This window comes from Salvelinus fontinalis, chromosome 42 (genome assembly GCF_029448725.1).
Source record: "Salvelinus fontinalis isolate EN_2023a chromosome 42, ASM2944872v1, whole genome shotgun sequence".
Classification (NCBI taxonomy): domain Eukaryota; kingdom Metazoa; phylum Chordata; class Actinopteri; order Salmoniformes; family Salmonidae; genus Salvelinus; species Salvelinus fontinalis.
In genome coordinates, this window is record NC_074706.1 from 20,172,063 (window position 1) to 20,193,909 (window position 21,847).

A 21,847-nucleotide genomic window follows, 5' to 3' on the forward strand; every position below is an offset into this window, starting at 1 on the left:
TCCGTCATCATGAAGTGCTTTGAGAGACTAGTCGAGGACCATATCACCTCCAACCTACCTGACACCCTAGACCCACTCCAATTTGCTTACTGCCCCAATAGGTCCACAGACGACGCAATCCCCATCACACTGCACACTGCCCTAACCCATCTGGACAAAAGGAATACCTATGTAAGAATGCTGTTCATCGATTACAGCTCAGAATTTAACACCATAGTACCCTCCAAACTCGTCATTAAGCTCGAGACCCTGGGTCTCGACCCTGCCCTGTGCAACTGGTCCTGGACTTCCTGACGGGCAGCCCCCCAGGTGGTGAGGGTAGGTAACAACATCTCCACCCCGCTGATCCTCAACACTGGGTCCCCACAAGGGTGCGTTCTCAGCCCTCTCCTGTACTCCCTGTTCACCCACGACTGCGTGGCCATGCACGCCTCCAACTCAGTCATCAAGTTTGCAGACGACACTACAGTGGAAGTCTTGATTACCAACAACGACGAGACGGCCTACAGGGAGGAGGTGATGGCCCTCGGACTGTGGTGTCAGGAAAATAACCTCACACTCAACGTCAACAAAACAAAGGAGATGATCGTGGACTTCAGGAAACAGCAGAGGGAGTAGCTCCCTATCTACATTAACGGGACAGTAGTGGAGAGGGTGGAGAGTTTTAAGTTCCTCGGCGTACACATCACAGACAAACTGAAATGGTCCACCGACACAGACAGCGTGGTGAAGAAGGTGCAGCAGCGACCGAGAGACTGAAAAACAGCTATCTCAAGGCCATCAGACTGTTAAACAGCCATCACTAACATTGAGTGGCTGCTGCCAACATACTGACTCAACTCCAGCCACTTTAATAATGGAAAAATTGATGTAATCAACTTATCACTAGCCACTTTATATATAGTTTACATACCCTACATTACTCATCTCATATGTATATACTGTACGCTATACCATCTACTGCATCTTGCCATCTTGATGTATTGTATCACTAGCCACTTTAAAACAATGCCACTTCATATAATGTTTTCATACCCTACATTACTCATCTCATATGTATATACTGTACTCTGTACCACCTACTGCATCTTGCCTATGCTGTTCGGCCATCACTCATTTATATATTTTTATGTACATATTCGAATTCATTCCTTTACACTTGTGTGTATAATGTAGTTGTTGTGGAATTGTTAGGTTATATTACTTGTTAGATATTACTGCATGGTCGGAACTAGAAGCACAAGCATTTCGCTACACTCGCATTAACATCTGCTAACCATGTGTATGTGACAAATACATTTGATTTGATTTAATCACCGAAATGGAAGATAGTCAGGTTGCATCCAAAAACGATGGATAGAGGACTATTTTTTGTTAATTTTGACAGCAAGGAAATATTTTTTTAAATTCAGTGCAGCCCTCCAGACCTCTTTGAGCACTTCACAACAACTTCTTGATACTGTTTATATATCTTTTCCCCCCGTTTTTTAAACACCAATTACAAACATACACATACGAACAACAACTTACAGACAGACGCACACAAACAAAGACTAAATCTCCTCTGCCCAGACCCGCATGCTCACACCACCCCCATTTGCCATGTTTCATTTAGTAAATAATAGGAAATGCAATAAATCAGACTTAGCTAAATGTTCATCTTGCCATTCCTCTGCATCGGACGTGGATCTTGGCACTACAGGGATGACTCGTGAGGACGCGCTCTCGCATTAACCTCTCTGCCCGCTCCCGAGCCAACTTCAGTTCCAGTAGCTGTAATTTTCTCCGAAATGCCCTTTTTTCTTTCTGACTTTGATTTATTTCTAAACGTAACATTACATAGTCTTCCTCTAAGAGTTTACAGATCTCTGCTACGGTCAACATCCATACAGTTACCAGCTAGCGTTAACTAGATAATGTCAACAAAGTCATGACTACAACGTGAATTAAAGACTACCCGAGGTAAGTATGTGATACTGTGCTGTTAAAGTAGTCATATTTTGAGTTCCAGGGTGTGAATAAATGTCTAAATAAAAACCGATAACGTGGAAATTGTTGTTGGTCACTTCACTATTATTCTTTGGTATAATGACGTTTGCAACAATTATATGTGCATTCCGCCACCTACTGTAGAGGTGGATAATAAAGTCCCCCGTCCCGTCCCCTCACAAAAAATGTGATGTTTAAAATAATACACATTAAAAAAATGTTAATTAAACTACATCAGCCTGCTTTTCTGTTCTAGTCAGGTTGATACACAAGCTCAGAACAATCCTGTGAGGGCGGGACATTTCCTGGCTACAGTTGTCCTTAACAGCTTCTGCTGTTAAGTCTTGGAGGCCAAAAATCGTCTTGGCTACAGATATAATGATGTCCAGCTTATTGGACACTTGTGCAGTACAGTTAATAACTGTAGCTATAAATGCTACAAAATACACCTTATTCACAATAAGTGTATCCAGATCACTTGATTGATGTATAACATTTGCATCCACTGCCATATCTTCTTCAGAACTGTGGCCTCTTCCCCTTCAACTTTCTTCACCGCCTCCACATAGGAGATTTGCTGTACAGCCCTGATCCTTGACACCTCAACCTCTTTCACCCTAACAGGGCACTCAGGGAATTTGGAAATATGATCCCCACCAGAAGGTGTTTAGCTTGTCTGGGAGCAAGACGTTGGTGTCCGCGACGTGGCTGATTGTCTGTAGACCCTGTCACATACATCTCATGTCTGAGCTCTGACTGTAAACACAAATTGCACAGAAGAGAATATGAAGGTTTATATAATAAATTCTTTGCTGTAAACACGATATTATAACCACAGTCAAGCCAATATATCACTGACGCCTCACAAACCCGGATCCGGGAGCACCCCCATCACAAAAGCTGACTAGCATAGCCTAGCCTAAAGTTACAGGGATATCATAAAATAAAATGTTCATGAAATCACAAGTCCAAGACACCAAATGAAAGATACAGATCTTGTGATTCAAGCCATCATCTCTGATTTTTAAAATGTTTTACAGGGAAGACACAATATGTAAATCTATTAGCTAACCACGTTAGCAAAAGACACCACTCTCATACTCCACCATTTTCTTACTGCATCAGTAGCTATCACAAATTCGACCAAATAAAGATATAAATAGCCACTAACCAAGAAACAACCTCATCAGATGACAGTCTGATAACATATTTATTGTATAGCATAGGTTTTGTTAGAAAAATGTGCATATTTCAGGTATAAATCATAGTTTACAATTGCAGCCCCCATCACAACTCTCACTAAAATGACTAGAATAACTACAGAGACCATCGTGTATTAGCTAATTACTCATCATAAAACATTTCTTAAAAATACACAGCGTACAGCAGATGAAAGACACAGATCTTGTGAATATAGCCAATATGTCAGATTTTTTAAGTGTTTTACAGCGAAAACACAATATAGCGTTATCTTAGCTTACTACAATAGTCAGTCACACAGCAGCATTGATTCAAGGCAAAAAATAGCAATAACGTTATAAACCACCAAACGCTATTAATTTTTTCACTAACCTTCTCAGAATTCTTCCGATGACAGTCCTGTAACATCATATTACACAATTCATATAGAGTTGGTTCGAAAATGTGCATATTTAGCCGCACAATTCGTGGTTACACACTGTGATTAGTGGGCAAACAATCAAGCAATCTGTCCTGCGCCATCTTGGAAAGGCACCTACTCTTATCGAAAGCTATTCATAAACTTGACTAAAAAAATACAGGTTGGACAGCAATTGAAAGACAAATTAGTTCTTAATGCAATCGCTGAGTTAGATGTTTAAAATTAACGTTATTAGACATACAGTGTGCGTTACAGCCAGACTAGTGCCGCAAAAATGGCGGACAAATACGTTTACATTTTTCCACATAAATACGGAATAACATCATAAATAGCTCTTACTTTTAGACGAGCTTCCATCAGAATCTTGGCGAAGTGGTCCTTTGTCCAAAAGAATTGTTGCTTGGTTGTAAAACGTCGTGTTCAAATTCGGAAGTAGCAGCTTACAAGTAGCTATAAAAAAACAGCATGCCCAAAATGTTATACTCAATACTAAGGAAATTCCGAAAATAGCAATATACTCGCATAAACTGATATAACTCGGTTTAAAATAACTTCGTTATGATGTTTCTAACACCTATAACGAATTAAATTACAGACGGATATATCTAAGGACGATAACTAAGCGTTCCAAAATGCCATCCTGAGGTCTTGCTTTGCGTAATGGCGAGCGTTGAAAAGATAGGTCCTCTCACTCCTTGGCCTTTTATAAACTCTGGGAACTACGCAGAAAGTCCATTCCACTTCTCATTGGTTACTGACATCCAGGGGAAGGCGGGTGCAGTTCATGTCGACCCATAGGATACAGACAGAGCTTTAAACTGATCCGAGAGCAGAGCCTAGTTTTCAGATCTTCGCAGTTCCTGTCATGGATTTTGCTGCAGAGAGAGTTCTGTTTCACCCACAGACATAATTCCAACGGTTTTAGAAACTAGAGAGTGTTTTCTATCCAATAGTAAGAATAATATGCATATTGTACGAGCAAGAATTGAGTACGAGGCCGTTTACATTGGGTACACATTTGTGCTATGTCGAAATGGCACCCCCCTAGTGGCAAGAAGTTTTAAGTACCTAACATTATGGAGCCATTGGAGTTTATTTTCAAGTTAGTATTTTTAAACTCGGGAGAGGCGAAGATCATTCGTCCTCTGAAACACAACCCATCCAAGCTGCACTGCTTCTTGACACAATGCCCGCTGAACCCGGAAGCCAGAGGAAACACCTGGCGGGGCGGGCGCACCTGTAGCGGGCCCATGTCAGCGTGCATGCGCCCGGCCCGCCACAAGAGTCGCTAGTGCGCGATGGGACAAGAACATCCCTGCCGGCCAAACCCTCCCCTAACACGGACGACGCTGGGCCAATTGTGCGCCGCCCCATGGGTCTCCCAGTCGCGGACGGCTGAGACAGAGCCTGGACTTGAACTAGGATCTCTAGTGGCACACTGCGCCACAACCAGGATCTCTTAGACCATTGCGCCACTCAGGAGACCTATTTTTAAGTTTTGATTCAAGAATTAAGTATAATGTTTTGTTTCGACTGTAATAAGTAAAACTCAATCCCTGCAATGACACAAACAAAAACCAGTCAGTTAGTACAGAGTCAATTTTGTATTTAATTTAAACAAAATGGTCATATAGTCAACTGTGAACTACATTACTTTTATTGCACAAAACGATAAATGAAAACATTCATTTTAGAATACTTTGGAAAAGGTTCAACATTACATTACACACGACCTCACGTCAAGTAAATATTCATTAAGGCACTGTCATTATCTCAGTATGAAACAGTATCAACCTAAAGGGACAAAGCATTTTTACAGACACCATCACCATAGTCATCTACTCTGCCTCATCATCCTCAGTTCACCTCATCCACTTTCCTATACATCCAAATCCAACAGAATTCATTACAATCTAACTAGTTCTACATTATACATGCGCTGTGTGTATTTTCTGCATTTTCAGTGCGTACAGGCAAACGGCCTCTTTCTCGTGTGGACCTTCAGGTGCCTCTTCAGGTGGTGCTGGTGGGAGAACCTCTTATCACACTGGGGGCAGCTGTATGGTTTCTCCCTTATGTGGACTCTCTGGTACCTCTTCAGCTTGGAGGAATGGGAGAAACTGGCCCGACACAGGTGGCAGCCGAATGATTTCTCCCCTGTGTGCATCATCTGGTGGATCTCCACCTGTTGGGGGAAACTGAAGGCTTTCCCACAGAACGAACACGGGAAGCGCTTCTCTTTGCCACAAGATCTGTTGATAGCGTTACTACTACTGTCATTTGTCAATAGGCTTGTGTAGCCATTTAGTGTTGAGGCACTGGCATTGTCTGAGGTTTGGTTTAACATTAGGAGAGTGTGAGGAGGATGAAGGCCAGGGAGTGTCTGTGTTGTTGCAGGGTCCATGTTCCAATTGATAGATCCTATAGAAGGCATGGTGAAGGCAGCACCTGTTAAAGGGTTAACCTGAGGCGCCATCAGTCTCTCTGAATCACAACTATAGGAGCAGGACAGAGCATCGCTAGCCGAGTCTGTGTCTGTTCTCTCCAGCTGCATATGGACACCTCCCCGCAGACCAAATCTAAGTCTCGCCCTCGTCTCAGCCCGTCTGTTGTCATGGAGACTGAGTTTGGATGTTGTTTTGTGTTCAACTGTCTGTTTCTGGTAGTGGTCAACAATGTTGTTCCTCAGTCCAGAGTTGAGGACGCTGTCCCATCCGCTGACCTCCACTATGTCACCTCTGGTCCTTGCCTCCTCAGTGATGTTGTCCACTGGGCCCTTGGCTGCACCAGTCTGGGTCTGGGAATCCAAGATGGCTCCCGTCTCCTCTGTTAGCCTCCAGCCAACCACCTGCAGAAAGAGGTTAGAAAAATACTTTACAAACATGGCAGAGAACTCGACATATGAAGTATTTTGTCAATTACCTGCTGAAGTTTATACATTATGTTTGTGTTTTTTTTGTATGTAAACACAAGTTGTTTCATTTTATGAATGAAGAAAAAAGTATAGCCAGGCGCATCACTATTCCCATTGAAAACCATCTTGTCGCCCTCACCAGGGTCTTGACCTGCCTGCAGTTTGTCGTCGTAACCGACTTCAGTGGGCAAATGCTCACCTTGGATGGCCACTTGCCCGCTTGGGAAGTGTGCTCTTCACAAATTAATTCCAGTTTCAACTGTACCGGGCAGATGGCAGACAGTGTGTATGGTGTCTTGTCTGCAAGCGGTTTGCTGACGTCAACACTGTGAACAGAATGCCCCGTGGTGGTGGAGTTATGGTATGGGCAGGCATAAGCTATAGATAATTTACACAATTGCATTTTATTGATGGCAATTTGAATGCACAAAGATACCGTGACGAGATCCTGAGTCCCATTGTTTTACCATTCATCCGCCACCATCACCTCATGTTTCAGCATGATAATGTATAGCCCCATGTCACAAGGATCTGTACACGGTTCCTGGAAGCTGAACATTTCCCACTTCTTTCATGGCCTGCATACTCACCAGACACCATTGAGCATGTTTGGGATGCTCTGGATCGATGTGTAAGACCGCGTGTTCCAGTTCCTGACAATATCCAGAAACTTTACACAGCCATTGAAGAGGAGTGGGACAACATTCCACAGACCACAATCAACAGCCAGATCAACTCTATGCGAAGGAGATGTGTTGCGCTGCATGAGGCAAATGGTGGTTCTCATCCACGCACTTACCTTTTTTTTTAAGGTATCTGTGACCAACAGATGCATATCTGTATTCCCAGTCATGTGAAATCCATAGATTAGGACCTAATGATTTAATTTAAATTGACTGATTTCCTTATATGAACTGTAACTCAGTAAAATCCTTGAAATTGTTGCGTTTATATATTTTTTTAAAGATATGATCCGTTATTGATGTCACTTGTTAAATCCACTTCAAATCAGTGTAGATGAAGGTGAGGAGACAGGCCTGTTCACCCCTCTACCATCTAGATGGTGGAGACAATGCTGGGACCGAAAGAATGAAAAACAGCTTCTAGCTCCAGGCCAACAGACTATTAAATAGTCACCACTAGCTGGCCTCCGCTCAGTACCCTGCCCTGAACCTTATTCACTGTTAATAGCCAGCCACCACCTCGTACTCTACCCTTCACCTTCGACTGCTGCCCTATGTACATAGTAATTGAACACGGGTCACTTTAATGTTTATATACTGTTTTACCCACTTCCTATGTATATACTGTATTCTAGTCAAGGTTCGTCATATATAACTAATGCTGGCTGTACACACCTTTTCTATTCATATACTGTCCATAATGTCTATAGACATCTTTATATATACACAAACACACTGAGTATACCAAACATTAGGAACACCTTCCTAATATTGAGTTGTAACCCTCCCTTTTGTCCTCAGAACAGCCTCAATTCGTCGGGGCATGGACTCCACAGGGTTTCGAAAGCGTTCCACAGGGATGCTAGCCCATGTTGACTCAAAGGCTTCCCACAGTTGTGTCAAGTTGGCTGGATGTAATTTGGGTGGTAGACCATTCTTGATACACACAGGAAAATGTCAAGTGTGAAAAACCCAGCAGCATTGCAGTTCCTGATACACACAAACCGGTGCGCCTGGCACCTATTACCATACCCCTTTCAAAGGCACTTAAATATTTTGTCTTGCCCATTCACCCTCTAAATGGCAGACATACACTATCCATGTCTCAAGGCTTAAAAATCCTTCTTTAACCTGTCTCCTCCACTTCATCTACACTGATTGAAGTAGATTTAATAAGTGACATCAATAAGGGATCATAGCATTCACCTGGATTCACCTGGTTAGTCTCTTTAATGGAAAGAGACATGTAAATGGGGGTGGGTTGCGACCTTTAGATTTGTCTCTAAGCTTTCCCTGTAGTCTAAGAAGTCACTAGTGTTTCCCTGCGAGTGTCCTCCTCGTAACTGAGTCTCGTCTGCATTCCATATCAGAGGAGCATCGCCCTCCACTTTCACAGTCACCTCATCTACAACCAGGCCCTCTCCTTTCTTATCTAGGAACCCTTCAGTTTACACTACTACTGTACTGGTTCCAGTCCCCTCATTGGATTAGACTACAATGCCTTCAGAATGTATTCATACCCCTTGACTTATTCCACATGTTGTATTACAACCTGAATTCCAAATGTATAAAAAAAAAATGCTTACCCATCTACACGCAATACCCCATAATGACAGTGAAAACATGTTTTGGGAAATTTTATTGAAAATGAAGTACAGAAATGTCTTATTCACACCCGAGACAATACTTTGTAGAAACACTTTTGGCAGCGATTAAACCTGTGAATCTTTCTGGGTAAGTCTCCAAGAGCTTTCTAAACCTGCATTTAAACTGCATCAAGCTCGGTCAAATTGCTTGTTAATCAATGCTAGATAACCATTTTCAGGTCTTGCCATAGATTCTCAAGTAGATGTAAGTCAAAACTGTAAAATTCACTGTTTCTTGGTAAGGAAGTGTAGATTTTGCCTTGTGTTTTAGGTTACTGTCCTACAAAGGTGAATTAATCTCCCAGTGTCTGGTGGAAAGCAGACTGAACCAGGTTTTCCTCTAGGATTTTGCTTAGCTCCATTTCGTTTATTTTTTATCCTGAAAAACACTGCAATCCTTAACGATTACAAGCATTCCCATAACATGATGCAGCCACCACTATGCTTGAAAATGTGGAGAGTTGTACTCAGTAATGTCTTGTATTGTTTTTGCTCCAAACATAAAACTTTGTATTCTGGACAAAAAGTTAATTGCGTTGCCACATTTCTTGCAGTATTACTTTAGTGTATTGATACACCATCCAAAGTGTAATAACTTCACCAAGCTCAAAGGGATATTCAATGTCTGCTTTTTTTTTTTACCCATCTACCAATAGATGTCCTTCTTTGAGAGGCATTGGAAAACCTCCCTGGTCTTTGTGGTTGAAATTCATTGCTCGCATGCGGGACCCTTACAGATAATTGTATGTGTGGGGTACAGAGATGGGGTAGTCATTCATGAATCATGTTAAACACTATTATTGCACACAGAGTGAGTCCATACAACTTATTATGTGACTTGTTAAGCTCATTTTTACTCCTGAACATATTTAGGGGTTGAATACTTATTGACTGCTTTTAATTTTTTTGTAAACATTTCTAAAAACATTATTCCACTTTGACATTATGGAGTATTGTGTGTAGGCCAGTGACAAAAAAAACAACATTTTAAATGCAGGCTGGAACTCAACAAAATTTGGAAAAAGTCAAGAGGTGTGAATACTTTCTGAAGGCATTGTATATGCCTGACATCACTAAATGTCTGGATACAATATAGACTACGCAGGAATATTCAACACATCTGTTACTCTCGTAATTCCAAATGCATCTGTGTAACACTCACCACTGCATCCTGAATCAAAAGGTTGGCTGGTCCTCATTAACGTCCCTTTTTGTTTACAAGTCTTTACTACACAAGTTTCCAACTTACCTAACTTTGTTGGTTAACTCTTGAGGTTCCTCGGGTCTCCACCGAACTAGATAAATGCACCTCATTGCTGGAAGCAACTACAAAATACATTACAATTGGATGTTCTGGTGCCGCTCATGCAATTCTTACTGAGGAATGTAACTGTTTTTCTTGAATATTTGTGTTGTGCTGTATTTCTTTGTTTTACATTGTATCGGATTTTATTTTGTCCTATTAATTTTATATGCAGAGCTCCCTTGTGAAAGAGACTCTGGTCTCAATGTTAACACCCTGTTTAAATAAAGGTAAAATCAAAAATATATTTTCTGCTGACAATAATGACAACTCATCTTTGTCTTTAATGCAGGGTTTAATCTAAACCGCAGACGCTATTAAGTGGAATGGTTACTTTCTATGTTATAGAGTGGAATGTTTTTTCTGCAGGTGTATCTTGAGGTAGCTCCTTTCTGAGAACCTCCTCCTGCAGTGCGAACCACCTCTCTCCCATGTGGACCTTCAGCTGGTGCTAGCAGGGGAATCCAAACTCACACTGGGGTCAGCTGTATTGTTTCTCCCCTGTGTGGACCCTCTGGTGTCTCTTCAGGTTGCCAGCATGGGCAAAGCGCATGTTACACTGGGTACAGCTGAAGGGTTTCTCCCCTGTGTGGACTCTTTGGTGCCTATTCAGGCTGGACGATTGGGAGAAAGTGGCCCGGCACAGGTGGCAGCCATATGGTTTCTCCCCCGTGTGCATCCTCTGGTGGATCTCCACCTGTTGGGGGAAACTGAAGGCTTTCCCACAGAATGAACACGTGAAGCGCTTCTCTATGGCGCTGCCACCTTTACTGATTCTGTCTCTACTACTGTCATTTGTCAATGGGCTTGTGTAGCCATTTAGTGTTGAGGCACTGGCATTGTCTGAGGTCTGGTTTAACATTAGGAGAGTGTGAGGAGGACGAAGGCCAGGGAGTGTCTGTGTTGTCACAGGGTCAATGTTCCAGTTGATAGATCCTATAGAAGGCAGGCTGAAGGCAGCACCTGTTAGGGGGGTAACCTGAGGCGCCATCAGTCTCTCTGCCTCACAACTATAGGAGCAGGACGGAGCATCGCTAGCCGAGTCTGTGTGTGTTCTATCCCGCGGCATTCCGACACCTCCCCGTCCCCGCAGACCAAAGTTATGCCTCGCCCTGTTGTCATGGAGACTATGGTCAGATGTTGTTTTTGGTTCGACTGTCTGTTTCTGGTTATGGTTAACAGTGGTGTTCCCCGGCCCAGAGTTGAGGAGGTTGTCCCATCCACTGACCTCCACTATGTCGCCTCTAGTCCTGGCCTGCTCAGTGATGTTGTCCCTTAGGCCCCTGGCTGCACCCGTCTGGGTCTGGTAATCCAAGATGGTCGCCCAGTCTTCTCTGTTAGCCTCCAGCCAACTAACTGCCGGAAGAGGTTAGAAAATAGACTTTAAACATTTTTTTGAGTCAAGTTCAGACATTATAATGTGTTTTTCTATGCAAACATAAGTTCTATTGATTTCATTTGATGTATTGAATGAAGAAAAAAAATAGGCGCATCACTTCAATGTGCTGTATGTATTACTATTCCCATTGAAGATCTATTACTGTATGTAGGCTATATGTATTTCTCCCTTACCTTGCTCCCCCATCTTTAATCCAGTCAGCCGATCAATGCTCTCTGATCCGTCTTCTATTGTCTCCTCTTTGACAACCAGCAGATCAGGCTTCCCATCCTCCATGTCTACTGACTGTAAGAGATACAGAGTGAGAGGATGTTGGATCAAGAAATCTGATATGAGCACCCTGCTATGGAGCATCTTCTGATTGGGCAATGAGGGATTGCTATGAGTACTATGCAAACATGTTAGTTGATTTGATCACTTCATACTATTTAATGGTTTGATAATTCAAAAGCATGGTCCCACACAAAATGAATCAAGACCTGGGCCTGTATCCACAAAGAGTATTAGAGTAGAAGTGCTGATCGAAGATCAGGTCCCCAAATGTCTGCATAGTCATTCATTATTATCTAAAAGGAAAACTAATCCTAAATCAGCACTCCTACTCTGAGGCTTTGTGGATATAGACCCTGACCTAATACCATACAGACAGTAGTTTACAGTGGGCTCACCTCAGTGAGACTGTGTGTGGTCCTGTGCTGCTCAGCTGGTTCCTCTGTGGGTCCAGGAGGAGGTGTAGTCTGGTTGTCCTCCATGACCATGGTCCCCTCAGGGTTCCCCAGACCCTCCTCAAGCCCCTCCTCCTTCACCAGCAGCACATCTGGACCCTGATCCTCCTGGAAGAGACAGATGATACAGATTACAGACATACACTCCCTCAGGTACGTACACACACACATACATACAGATAATGAACACACTTTCAACATGGAGTGTTTACCCATCCCCAATACGTTTGAGGCCTATACTGTTGTTGTTAAGCCCATCATGGTTGACATAAATATGTTGTTGGTAAATATGAGTCGCCTATTATAATTCAAAAGTTGTCATCAGCCAAACCCAACTAAACAAAAATAAACGCAACACTTTCAAAGATTTCACAGAGTTACAGTTCATTTAGGGGAATCAATCAATTGAAATAAATTCATTAGTGTTTTGACTTGTACAGTAGGTGTTTATTAGTGAGTAGGTATATTTAGTAAGTCTATAATGGTTATAAAGCACTGTTGTGTGTATTTATTTATTTTTCTGTTATTTTACCAGGGAAGTTGACTGAGAACACGTTCTCATTTACAGCAACGACCTGGGGATATAGTTAGAGGGGGATGAATGAGCCAATTGTAAACTGGGGATTATTAGGTGACCGTGGTGGTTTGAGAGCCAGATTGGGAATATAGCCAGGACGCCGAGGTTAACACCCCTACTCTTACGATAAGTGCGATGGGATCTTTAATGACCTCAGAGAGTCAGGACACCCGTTTAACGTCCCATCCGAAAGACGGCACCCTACACAGGGCAGTGTCCCCAATCACTGCCCTGGGGCATTGGGATACTTTTTAGACCAGAGGAAAGAGTGCCTCCTACTGGCCCTCCAACACCACTTCCATCAGCATCTGGTCTCCCATCCAGGGACTGACCAGGACCAACCCTGCTTAGCTTCAGAAGCAAGCCAGCAGTGGTATGCTGCTGGCATATAAATGTACGTATGCAGAACAGGGTGAGACCAGATGTGATGTGTACTAAAGAAAGTCTCAAAAACAAAAAGGGACTTTTTATTCTACTAAACATAAACAAGTTTTAAAGCTGCAATATGTATCTTTTTGGGAAACCTGACCAAATACCCATAGAAATGTGAGTTATAGGTCTGTCTATAAGTCTAAAAAGTGGTAGATCTGTTCTATGTGTGGTAAATCTGTTCCATGCTTTCCCTTAAGTTTCATTTTTGCGTCTTTTACTTTTGGTTTTGTACACCAGCTTTAAACAGCTGAAAATACAACATTAGGAAAACATATTTCACAGCGGGTTTAGATGGTACAATGATTCTCTACACAATGACTGCTTGTTTTGTCACAAACTGAAAATAGGCATATTAGAATTTTAGCAACCAGGAAATGGCAGAGTGATTTCTGCATATTGCATCTTTAAAATACACCATATGAAAACCACACATACAAAAATCTGCATGTACTTGATCAACTGCATTAACTTTTTTATTAAAAGGGTCTTAGAAAAAAATTTAAGCAATTGAACGGAAGTAATGAAAATAGGCATTTGGGAACATCATATAGCTTACACAGTACAAACACAATAGGTAACAGTATTATTAGGGTTATATATACCTTAAAGTGCCTGCTGAAAGTCTCCTCTTGCACAGTGTATACACACATATTAAATTGAAAGTTTTTCCTAGCAATCTACACAAGCTACTTCACATTTTCAAAGTGAATGAAAGATTATAGATCATAGTGTGACAGCGTTATGTTATGGGTATGCTTGTCACCGGCAGGGACTTTGTCAGGATCAAAATAAATATGAAAGGAGCAAAGCCCAGCTAAAATGTTCGAGGAAATCTCCCCTCGGTCTTCTAAAAATCCTGGGATAATGTTTTATTTTTCAGCATTACAATTACACACATGTAATGCCAAAGACACACCAGAATAGCTTTCCAACAGGTGTTGAGTATTTGAGTAGTCCAGTCTTGAAAATCAAAGACAAGGTTTGAATATTGCTCCAAACCAAATTTACTGAGCTACAGCAATTTTGACAAAAACAATGGATATATGTTGCCCTAAGAGTTGTGCAAAGTTGGTAGAATCTTATTCAAAATTATTTACAGCTGTACTGGCTGCCAAAAGTGCTTCCGCCAAGTATTAACTCTGGGTTGTGAAGACATACGCAATCAAGACATGGTCGTTTTACATTTTTTTTTATACATTTGGGAAATGATCTATAATTTTTATTTCACTTTGAAAATGTGGAGTAGGTTGTGTAGATAGGTCGGGAAAAAACGAATTGAATCCCCTTTTAGATTTCATTTTAAGGCAGCAAAATGTGAAGACTGTGCAAGGGGTGTGTAGACTTTCATTAGAGACTGTATATCCCACAATGTCTAGATGCAATATTCCACCCAGGAATATTCAACAATGAAATCTGTTAAACTCAGTTCAGATACATAAGATGAGACACGACGGTCTTAAGGAGCTAGCTTTGCAGAGAACTAGCTAGCTATTTTGATGATATTTATCTGACAAGTTTCTAAGGCTCCGATTCTGACCCGATTTAAGCGTGCATAAATGGAACGTAATTCACTTTTTATGCGCTTTTCTCTCTATTTGTATTCTGACCTTGAACTTAAGCATTTGAATAGCATACTATTCACCCACTATTTGTTTGAGGTTGAGCTAGAATAAATGAAGGTGTGGCGGAGCTGTGTCCAGATACGCCGTATTCCAACTTTGACTTAATTCCCCTCATAATTCCAACACCTTTACGCGCGAGGAAACCATGCACAAGGTCGAGCCAATCTGCCATATTCCAAGTGGAAAAAGTATCTACTTTATTTTTACTGATATAAATGACAGCATTCTCCATGCACTGTAATTTATAAATTAATAAGAGAGGAGAAGATTGAAGATCACAAATTAAAACCCACAGGAAAGTAATTAATAGCAAATGCTCTCTCAGTTTCACAGGCGACAGCAAACATCCATTCTCGGGGGAAAAATCAGTAAAAGGTAGGTACATGAAAAGAGACAAAGTAATGTAAATGTAAATTAGTAATCTGTTTGGAAAAGGGGATTGTAAATACACATGGCAATTGTTTTAGATTATTTTTCCTTATGATCCCTGGAGGCAAAGGTGAAACCAGTCATATGGAAGCAAACCGAAAATCATATCAACATGACATGTATTGCGGCCCCTTTTCCACAGTGAAATAAAATGTAAATAGCGCTGCCGTTATTCCGAATTTTAATTGTGTGCCCTCATAATTTGCGTGGATGAAATTTGGAGACCCAAACTATAGGCTTCTGTAGGGCTGAACCTGCCGAGTTGATGTATGCACTTTAGAATGTTTTGATTATATGCCCGGGCTTTTCTTCGTTTTATTTTAAAATGTGTATCATGTTAAATATTATCCAATATCGAGAGCCAACGTCAGTAATACACACACACATTTATTTTGCGTCATTCCATTCTGTTTACCTTTCTTTCCTCTGTCAGATTTGTCACACACTTGTTGTATTCGGCGCATGTGACAAATAAATGTTGATTTGATTTGTAAATTGTTCCTAAGTGAGGGTGGCTAGCATTAGTGGCTTATAACAGCCTAAGGTTGTGCAATAATTTGTGACATGTAGCCTAATTGAATCATTATGGAACTCAGGCCCCACGTAGCAGTTTAAACCCGGAGCCTGGCGCACGGTTCACGATGACTGGACTGTTGTCATACAGCTCCACGATTAGTAAGAAATTAGGGTAGATTTATAGGATTACTGTTCAATCCCTATTGTACACTTTTTTCCACCTTCCAATATTTTAAGGCTTGAACCTGAATATGACAACTTTCAGGATGAATCGAACCACCATTTTTTATTCATCATTATATTTTGTGCGTAAAGGCTTTCCAAAACGTTTATTTTTATTTATACATACTTTCCTAACCCAAAAATGGGCCTACATAATCTACAAGAGTATTTTTAAATCTACCAATTGGTGCTGAAACAGAAACGAATAGGCATAGATGGCTTTCTTTCAATGATCCCTATATTCTGACCCGTTCTCTCGATGTATTCTATTGAGTCTGTCGACATAATTTTAATTCAAAAGGTACACCGTATTTAAAGGGATGGTTTAAGCGGAATAAAGTCCTGTGTGGCTCAGTTGGTAGAGCATGGCACTTGCAACGCCAGGGTCGTGAATTCGATTCCCGTGGGGGACCAGTAAGAAAAAGTATCAAAATGTATGCACTCACTACTCACTGTAAGTCACTCTGGGTAAGAGTGTCTGCTAAATGACATGTACGATGAATGTGCTGAAAACACCATTGAATGAAAACTCCACGAGAAAATTTGGAGCAAGTGGGAAGGTTTTCAGCAGTTGAATTAAATGTATTCAGAGCGTGCAAGGTAGCCACACCTGCAGAGAGCATTATGCGACTGAATAAGGTAAGTCTGAATACCAAATACTGAGCAGTGCGTAGGAAAGGCATAAATTCCTAAATCGGGATTGGGCCCAAAGTGTACCCTGTTTCTGGTGCATGTATTGTTGAAGTCGTAAGTTTACATACACCTTATCCAAATACATTTAAACTCAGTTTTTCGCAATTCCTGACATTTCATCCTAGTAAAAATTTGGTCAGTTAGGATCACCACTTTATTTTAAGAATGTGAAATGTCAGAATAATAGTAGAGAGAATGATTTATTTCAGCTTTTATTTCTTTCATCACATTCCCAGTGGGTCAGAAGTTTACATACACTCAATTAGTATTTGGTTAAATTGTTTAACTTGGGTCAAACGTTTCGGGTAGCCTTCCACAAGCTTCCCACAATAAGTTGGGTGAATTTTGGCCCATTCCTCCTGACAGAGCTGGTGTAACTGAGTCAGGTTTGTAGGCCTCCTTGCTTGCACACGCTTTTTCAGTTCTGCCCACAGATTTTCTATAGGATTGAGGTCAGGGCTTTGTGATGGCCACTCCAATACCTTGACTTTGTTGTCCTTAAGCCATTTTGCCACAACTTTGGAAGTATGCTTGTGGTCATTGTCCCTTTGGAAGACCCATTTGCGACCAAGCTTTAACTTCCTGACTGATGTCTTGAGATGTTGCTTCATTATATCCACATAATTTTCCCTGCCTCATGATGCCATCTATTTTGTGAAGTGCACCAGTCCCTCCTGCAGCAAAGCCCCCCCACAACATGATGCTGCCACGTGGAAACGATCTCAACTGCACGTCTCGTCTTCTTGATCTGATCCCCGTCTTTAGTCAGCTGTTGTACAACATAACATTCTAAAACTAGATAGTTTTATCTTGTCTCATGTCGACTGTTGTGTCTGAATTGGGCTTAACTCTCGTTATTCCAAATGCATCTGTGGATCTTTTCTGCTGACAACAATAAAAAAAAAATCTTTGTCTTTAATGCAAGGTTTTGTTCTATAAGCTATCCAGTGGAATGGTTCATTTCTATGTTATAGAGTGGAATGGTTTTTCTGCTGGTGTATCCTGAGGTATCTCCTCTCTGAGAACCTCTTCCCGCAGTGCGTACAGGCGAACGGCCTCTCTCCTGTGTGGACCTTCAGGTGCATTTTCAGATGGTCCTGGCGGGAGAACCTCTTCTCACAATGGGGGCAGCTGTAGGGTTTCACCCCTGTGTGGACCCTCTGGTGCCTCTTCAGGTCACGAGCCTGGGCGAAGCGCATATGACACTGTGTACAGCTGAAGGGTTTTCCCCCTGTGTGGACCCTCTGGTGGATTTCCACCTTCTGGGGGCAGCTGAAGCCTTTGTTACAGAACATGCAGAAGAACCATTTATCTTTACTATCACCTGATGTGGCTCCCCCTCCCTGAGACTGGGCTCTAGCCCTGTCGTTTGAATTCAATGCCTGACTGAAAAGGACGTGGCCGTGTGAATCGGAAGGTGCCATTGATGTGGACACTGGGTCAAGATCCCTGAACACGTGCATAGGGGAGTGGGTCGCAACATTTACATTTGTCTCTATGCTTTCCCTGTAGTCTAAAAAGTCACTGGTGTTGCCCTGAGAGTGTCCTTCCCCTACGTGAGTCTCGTCTACATTCCATGTCAGAGGAGCGTCGCTCTCCACTTTCACAGTCACCTCATCTACGACTATAACCTCCCCTTTCTTATCTAGGGACCCTTCAGCGTATAGACTACTACTGTACCGGTTCCAGTCCCCTTTAGACAGATCAGTCTGTGTCTCTAAACCCAAGGGCATGTTGCCAGGGTCCATCTCTGTAGTGTAAGAGCAAGACGGCTCATCACCACCAGCGTCTAACGCGTCACAATAGCCATCCCTACCGGAATGAACCATCCTCTGGCTCTGGTGAAATACCGGTAAATACTCTGAGCCAGGAGCAGGAGGACAGACCAGTCTTTCCAGCACCAGCCTCTCTGGGTCTGATCCTGTGTGTAAGAGCCTGTGTGTTACAGTTAAAGCCTTGGTGTCTGTCTCTGACTTGAGGACGGAGTCGGGCCTTCCACTGACCTCCGTGACGCTACGTCGGGTCCTGGGCTGGGGCGCAGAGGTGGTGGGGTCCTCCATGGCTTCATAGGGCGCTCCAACCACTCCAGTCTGGATGTCTCCGCTTTGCCTTGGGCCCTCCTCTCCTTCAGACCTGTGCTGCTTGACCCCAAGACCTGCAGCATCTGCATCTGCAGACTGACACAAGCATTGGATAACATTGTTGTAGGGAAGTCTCACAAGCTCCCCTACGGCAGATCAATTAAAATGTAAGAAAATTAATAGCTGAGGGGAGCCTTTCTGAAATAAACTGGTCACATTTGATGTACTGTAATTTTAATGTAACACTATTACACTAACCTCTATCACGATAACATGCTGGGTTGACTCTCCATTTCCCTCATCAACAGTATCTGGTTGGTTATCTCTCCATGTATTGTGTCCCGCTGGCTTCACAAAGCTCCTATTGCCTCCAGTGAGCTGTCCTTCACCCGAGAGAGTAATTGGGGTAAAAGAGGTGTTTATGTTAGCTACTGTCAATGCTCAAAGCTATACTGTACACTATTGACAGTTTGAAAAAAGTATAGAATTGACAAGGATGTAAGGTAACAATTCACATAACTTCTTGATATACTATTTACAGACTGATTGATTATGTTCCAGGCATCACATTGTTTTTATTGAGTAAATAATAAGACATGCAGTAAATCAAGAACATGGTTAGATAATGATAGTGTCATTGTGCAATATAGCTAAGTAATTAGGGGAATTATTGTATATTATCCAAAAACTGACCATGACCCAATTCTGGGTAACACATCTGAACATATGTGCAGAAGGTAAGGGAAGACAGGCACTTAGCTATATATGAACAGCGACAGGCCGCTCGGCCTTGGCCTTCTGCTAAATGTACCTCTTGCCATTCCTCTGTATCGGTCGAGGATCTTGACACTACTAGGGCGACAAGCGAGGACGCGCTCCCGTGCCACCTTCAGTTCGAACAGCTGTAGTTTCCTTCGCAATGCCCTGTTTTCTTTCTGGCTTTGAGAAATTTCCAAACGAAACACTGCATAGTCGTCGTCTACGAGTTTACAGATGTCAGCCACGGCTGCATTCGCTAGCACCTCCATAATGGAGGCTATTTGAGTGTGAAAAACCATACAGTTAGCCATTGTTAGCAACTAGCTAGCGTTACCTAGATAACATCTATCAAACATGCCCTGTCTTCAACGCGAATTAAACACTACCTGGGGTAAGTATGTGATGCTGTGCAGTTAAATTAGTCATAGTTTGAGTTGCAGGGTTTTAATAAACGTCTAAATAACAACAATAAAAACGCTAACGTGGTAATTGTTCTAGGTCACTTTTCATTTCCGTTAACACTGAAGAGAAAGGATGTTATTGGGTGGAGTCATAGCTCATAGGTTGTGGTTAAATGAAAAACTATGCGCGCTGTTTTTTGAAATACGGTACTATCAGTCAGTATTTTTTAAATCTGAGAGCAGACTTGTTTAGAAATAAGTGTGTTAGCAAGAACAGAGTAGAATCAAATACTATATAATTCCATCTACATCACCTCAGTAAGGTAAATAGTAAACTGTCTTAGCTTTAGATTACCCAAAAATTGCTACATTGCGTAATTTGTACACAATCTAATATGACCCTTTGTTTCACTTATTGTAAATAAGAATAACATGTTTCTAAACACTAGTATACATGAATGTGGATGCTACCATGCTTACGGATAATTATGAATGAATCGTGAATAATGATGAGGGAGAAAGTTATAGACTCACAAATGTCATACCCCCCAAAAATGCTAACCTCTCCTGTTATTGTAATGGTGTGGCTTGGGGTATGATATTTGTGCGTCTAACTTTCTCACTCATCATTATTCGCGATTCATTCAGGATTATCCGTAATCATGGTAGCATCCACATTCATATAGAAGTGTTTAGAAATATTCTATTCTTATTTACAATAAAAGTGACTCAATTGACACAATATTATTTACCATTCATTTCTATTGGGAAAAAACAATTCTGAAACACAACCAAAACAAACAGCAAATGCATCCAACAAATGTGTATAGTCAAATACTTTAACACACAAGTGCATTTGTCCCAATAATTTTCTCGCCTAAAATGGGGGGTACAAAAAGTGCTGTAATTTCTAAATGGTTTACCCAATATGAATGAAAATACCCTGAAATTATAGCTGACAGTCTGCACTTTGACTTTATCAATCATTGTTTGATTTCAAATCCACACTGAGTATAGAGCCAAAAGAAGAAAAAATGCTTCACTGTCCAAATAATTATGGAGGTCACTGTAATTCATATCATACGCATAATAGTACTGTAGAGCTCTCTTTACTTGCACACAATAAGGCTGGATCTCCCCATCCTGCCCCTAAGGGTACACAACCCAACACACCCCACTCAGATTTAGGATCTTAGTGAAACATTCATTATTGGTTTCAGGTGTGTAAGGCAAAGGCCAGAGTGACAAACAACAGTAAGGCAGACCCCCAGGACCAGGACTGAGCAGCCCAGCATCTAGGGATTACATAAATATGTATCTCCCCTGACTTGGGCATGTTTTCAATACAGACTCCTTTTGTCGTACAGTATTCCATATAAGGCATCCAAACATTATAAAAGTTGCAGTATACCTTTAAACCTCTAATAAATCAAATGATACATAACTTGACATTTCTGCCATCATTGGGACATTGTGGGAGGATAACCAACCTTCCAAAAAATGACAATGGATTTCTTAGCCGCCATAAATGCTAGGTTACACAGTTTCTTATGATAAGTCTCAAGTATCTACAAAACAGTGAGAAGGGAGAATCTGTAGGCATGCTGAGATAAAAGAACATACTCTTTGTCAGAATTCAGCCGGCCTTCACAAGATCATAACATATGCAAATATGTCCCCTTTTGTGTTTTACATGTCTGAGTGCATGATATTCAGTTTCTCTGGCATATAGTACGTTCTATGGAAGGTCTTAAACTGCAGAAGTTTATCTGAACATGACTGGGCATTCAAACATATCTGTATCCATTCCTCATCCTCAATAGTCTCCCAGGTCT

The 21,847-nt window shown here is 41.7% G+C and overlaps 1 protein-coding gene across 1 annotated transcript; it reads right to left on the reverse strand.

The window, feature by feature from the left end:
• Positions 1–5,199: 5,199 nt before the first annotated feature.
• On the reverse strand, positions 5,200–20,160 carry LOC129841441 (uncharacterized). The gene is made up of 7 exons (XM_055909706.1): positions 19,664–20,160; positions 19,111–19,235; positions 18,775–18,948; positions 12,224–12,388; positions 11,729–11,840; positions 11,385–11,512; positions 5,200–6,458 (listed from the first exon to the last, which is right to left on the reverse strand). Exons 1-7 carry the CDS (start codon positions 19,920–19,922, stop codon positions 5,571–5,573), a joined length of 1,851 nt encoding a protein of 616 aa, XP_055765681.1. The 5' UTR covers positions 19,923–20,160; the 3' UTR covers positions 5,200–5,570.
• Positions 20,161–21,847: the final 1,687 nt, after the last annotated feature.

Excerpts from the sequence above, each read along its gene's own strand:
- LOC129841441 (XM_055909706.1), bottom strand. The coding sequence starts at position 19,922 with ATGGCTAACTGTATGGTTTTTCACACTCAAATAGCCTCCATTATGGAG. Across the intron at positions 18,949-19,110 it reads AGCATGTTATCGTGATAGAG|TCTGCAGATGCAGATGCTGC; the intron begins GTTAGTGTAATA and ends TGCTTGTGTCAG. Across the intron at positions 11,513-11,728 it reads ATTAAAGATGGGGGAGCAAG|TTAGTTGGCTGGAGGCTAAC; the intron begins GTAAGGGAGAAA and ends CTCTTCCGGCAG.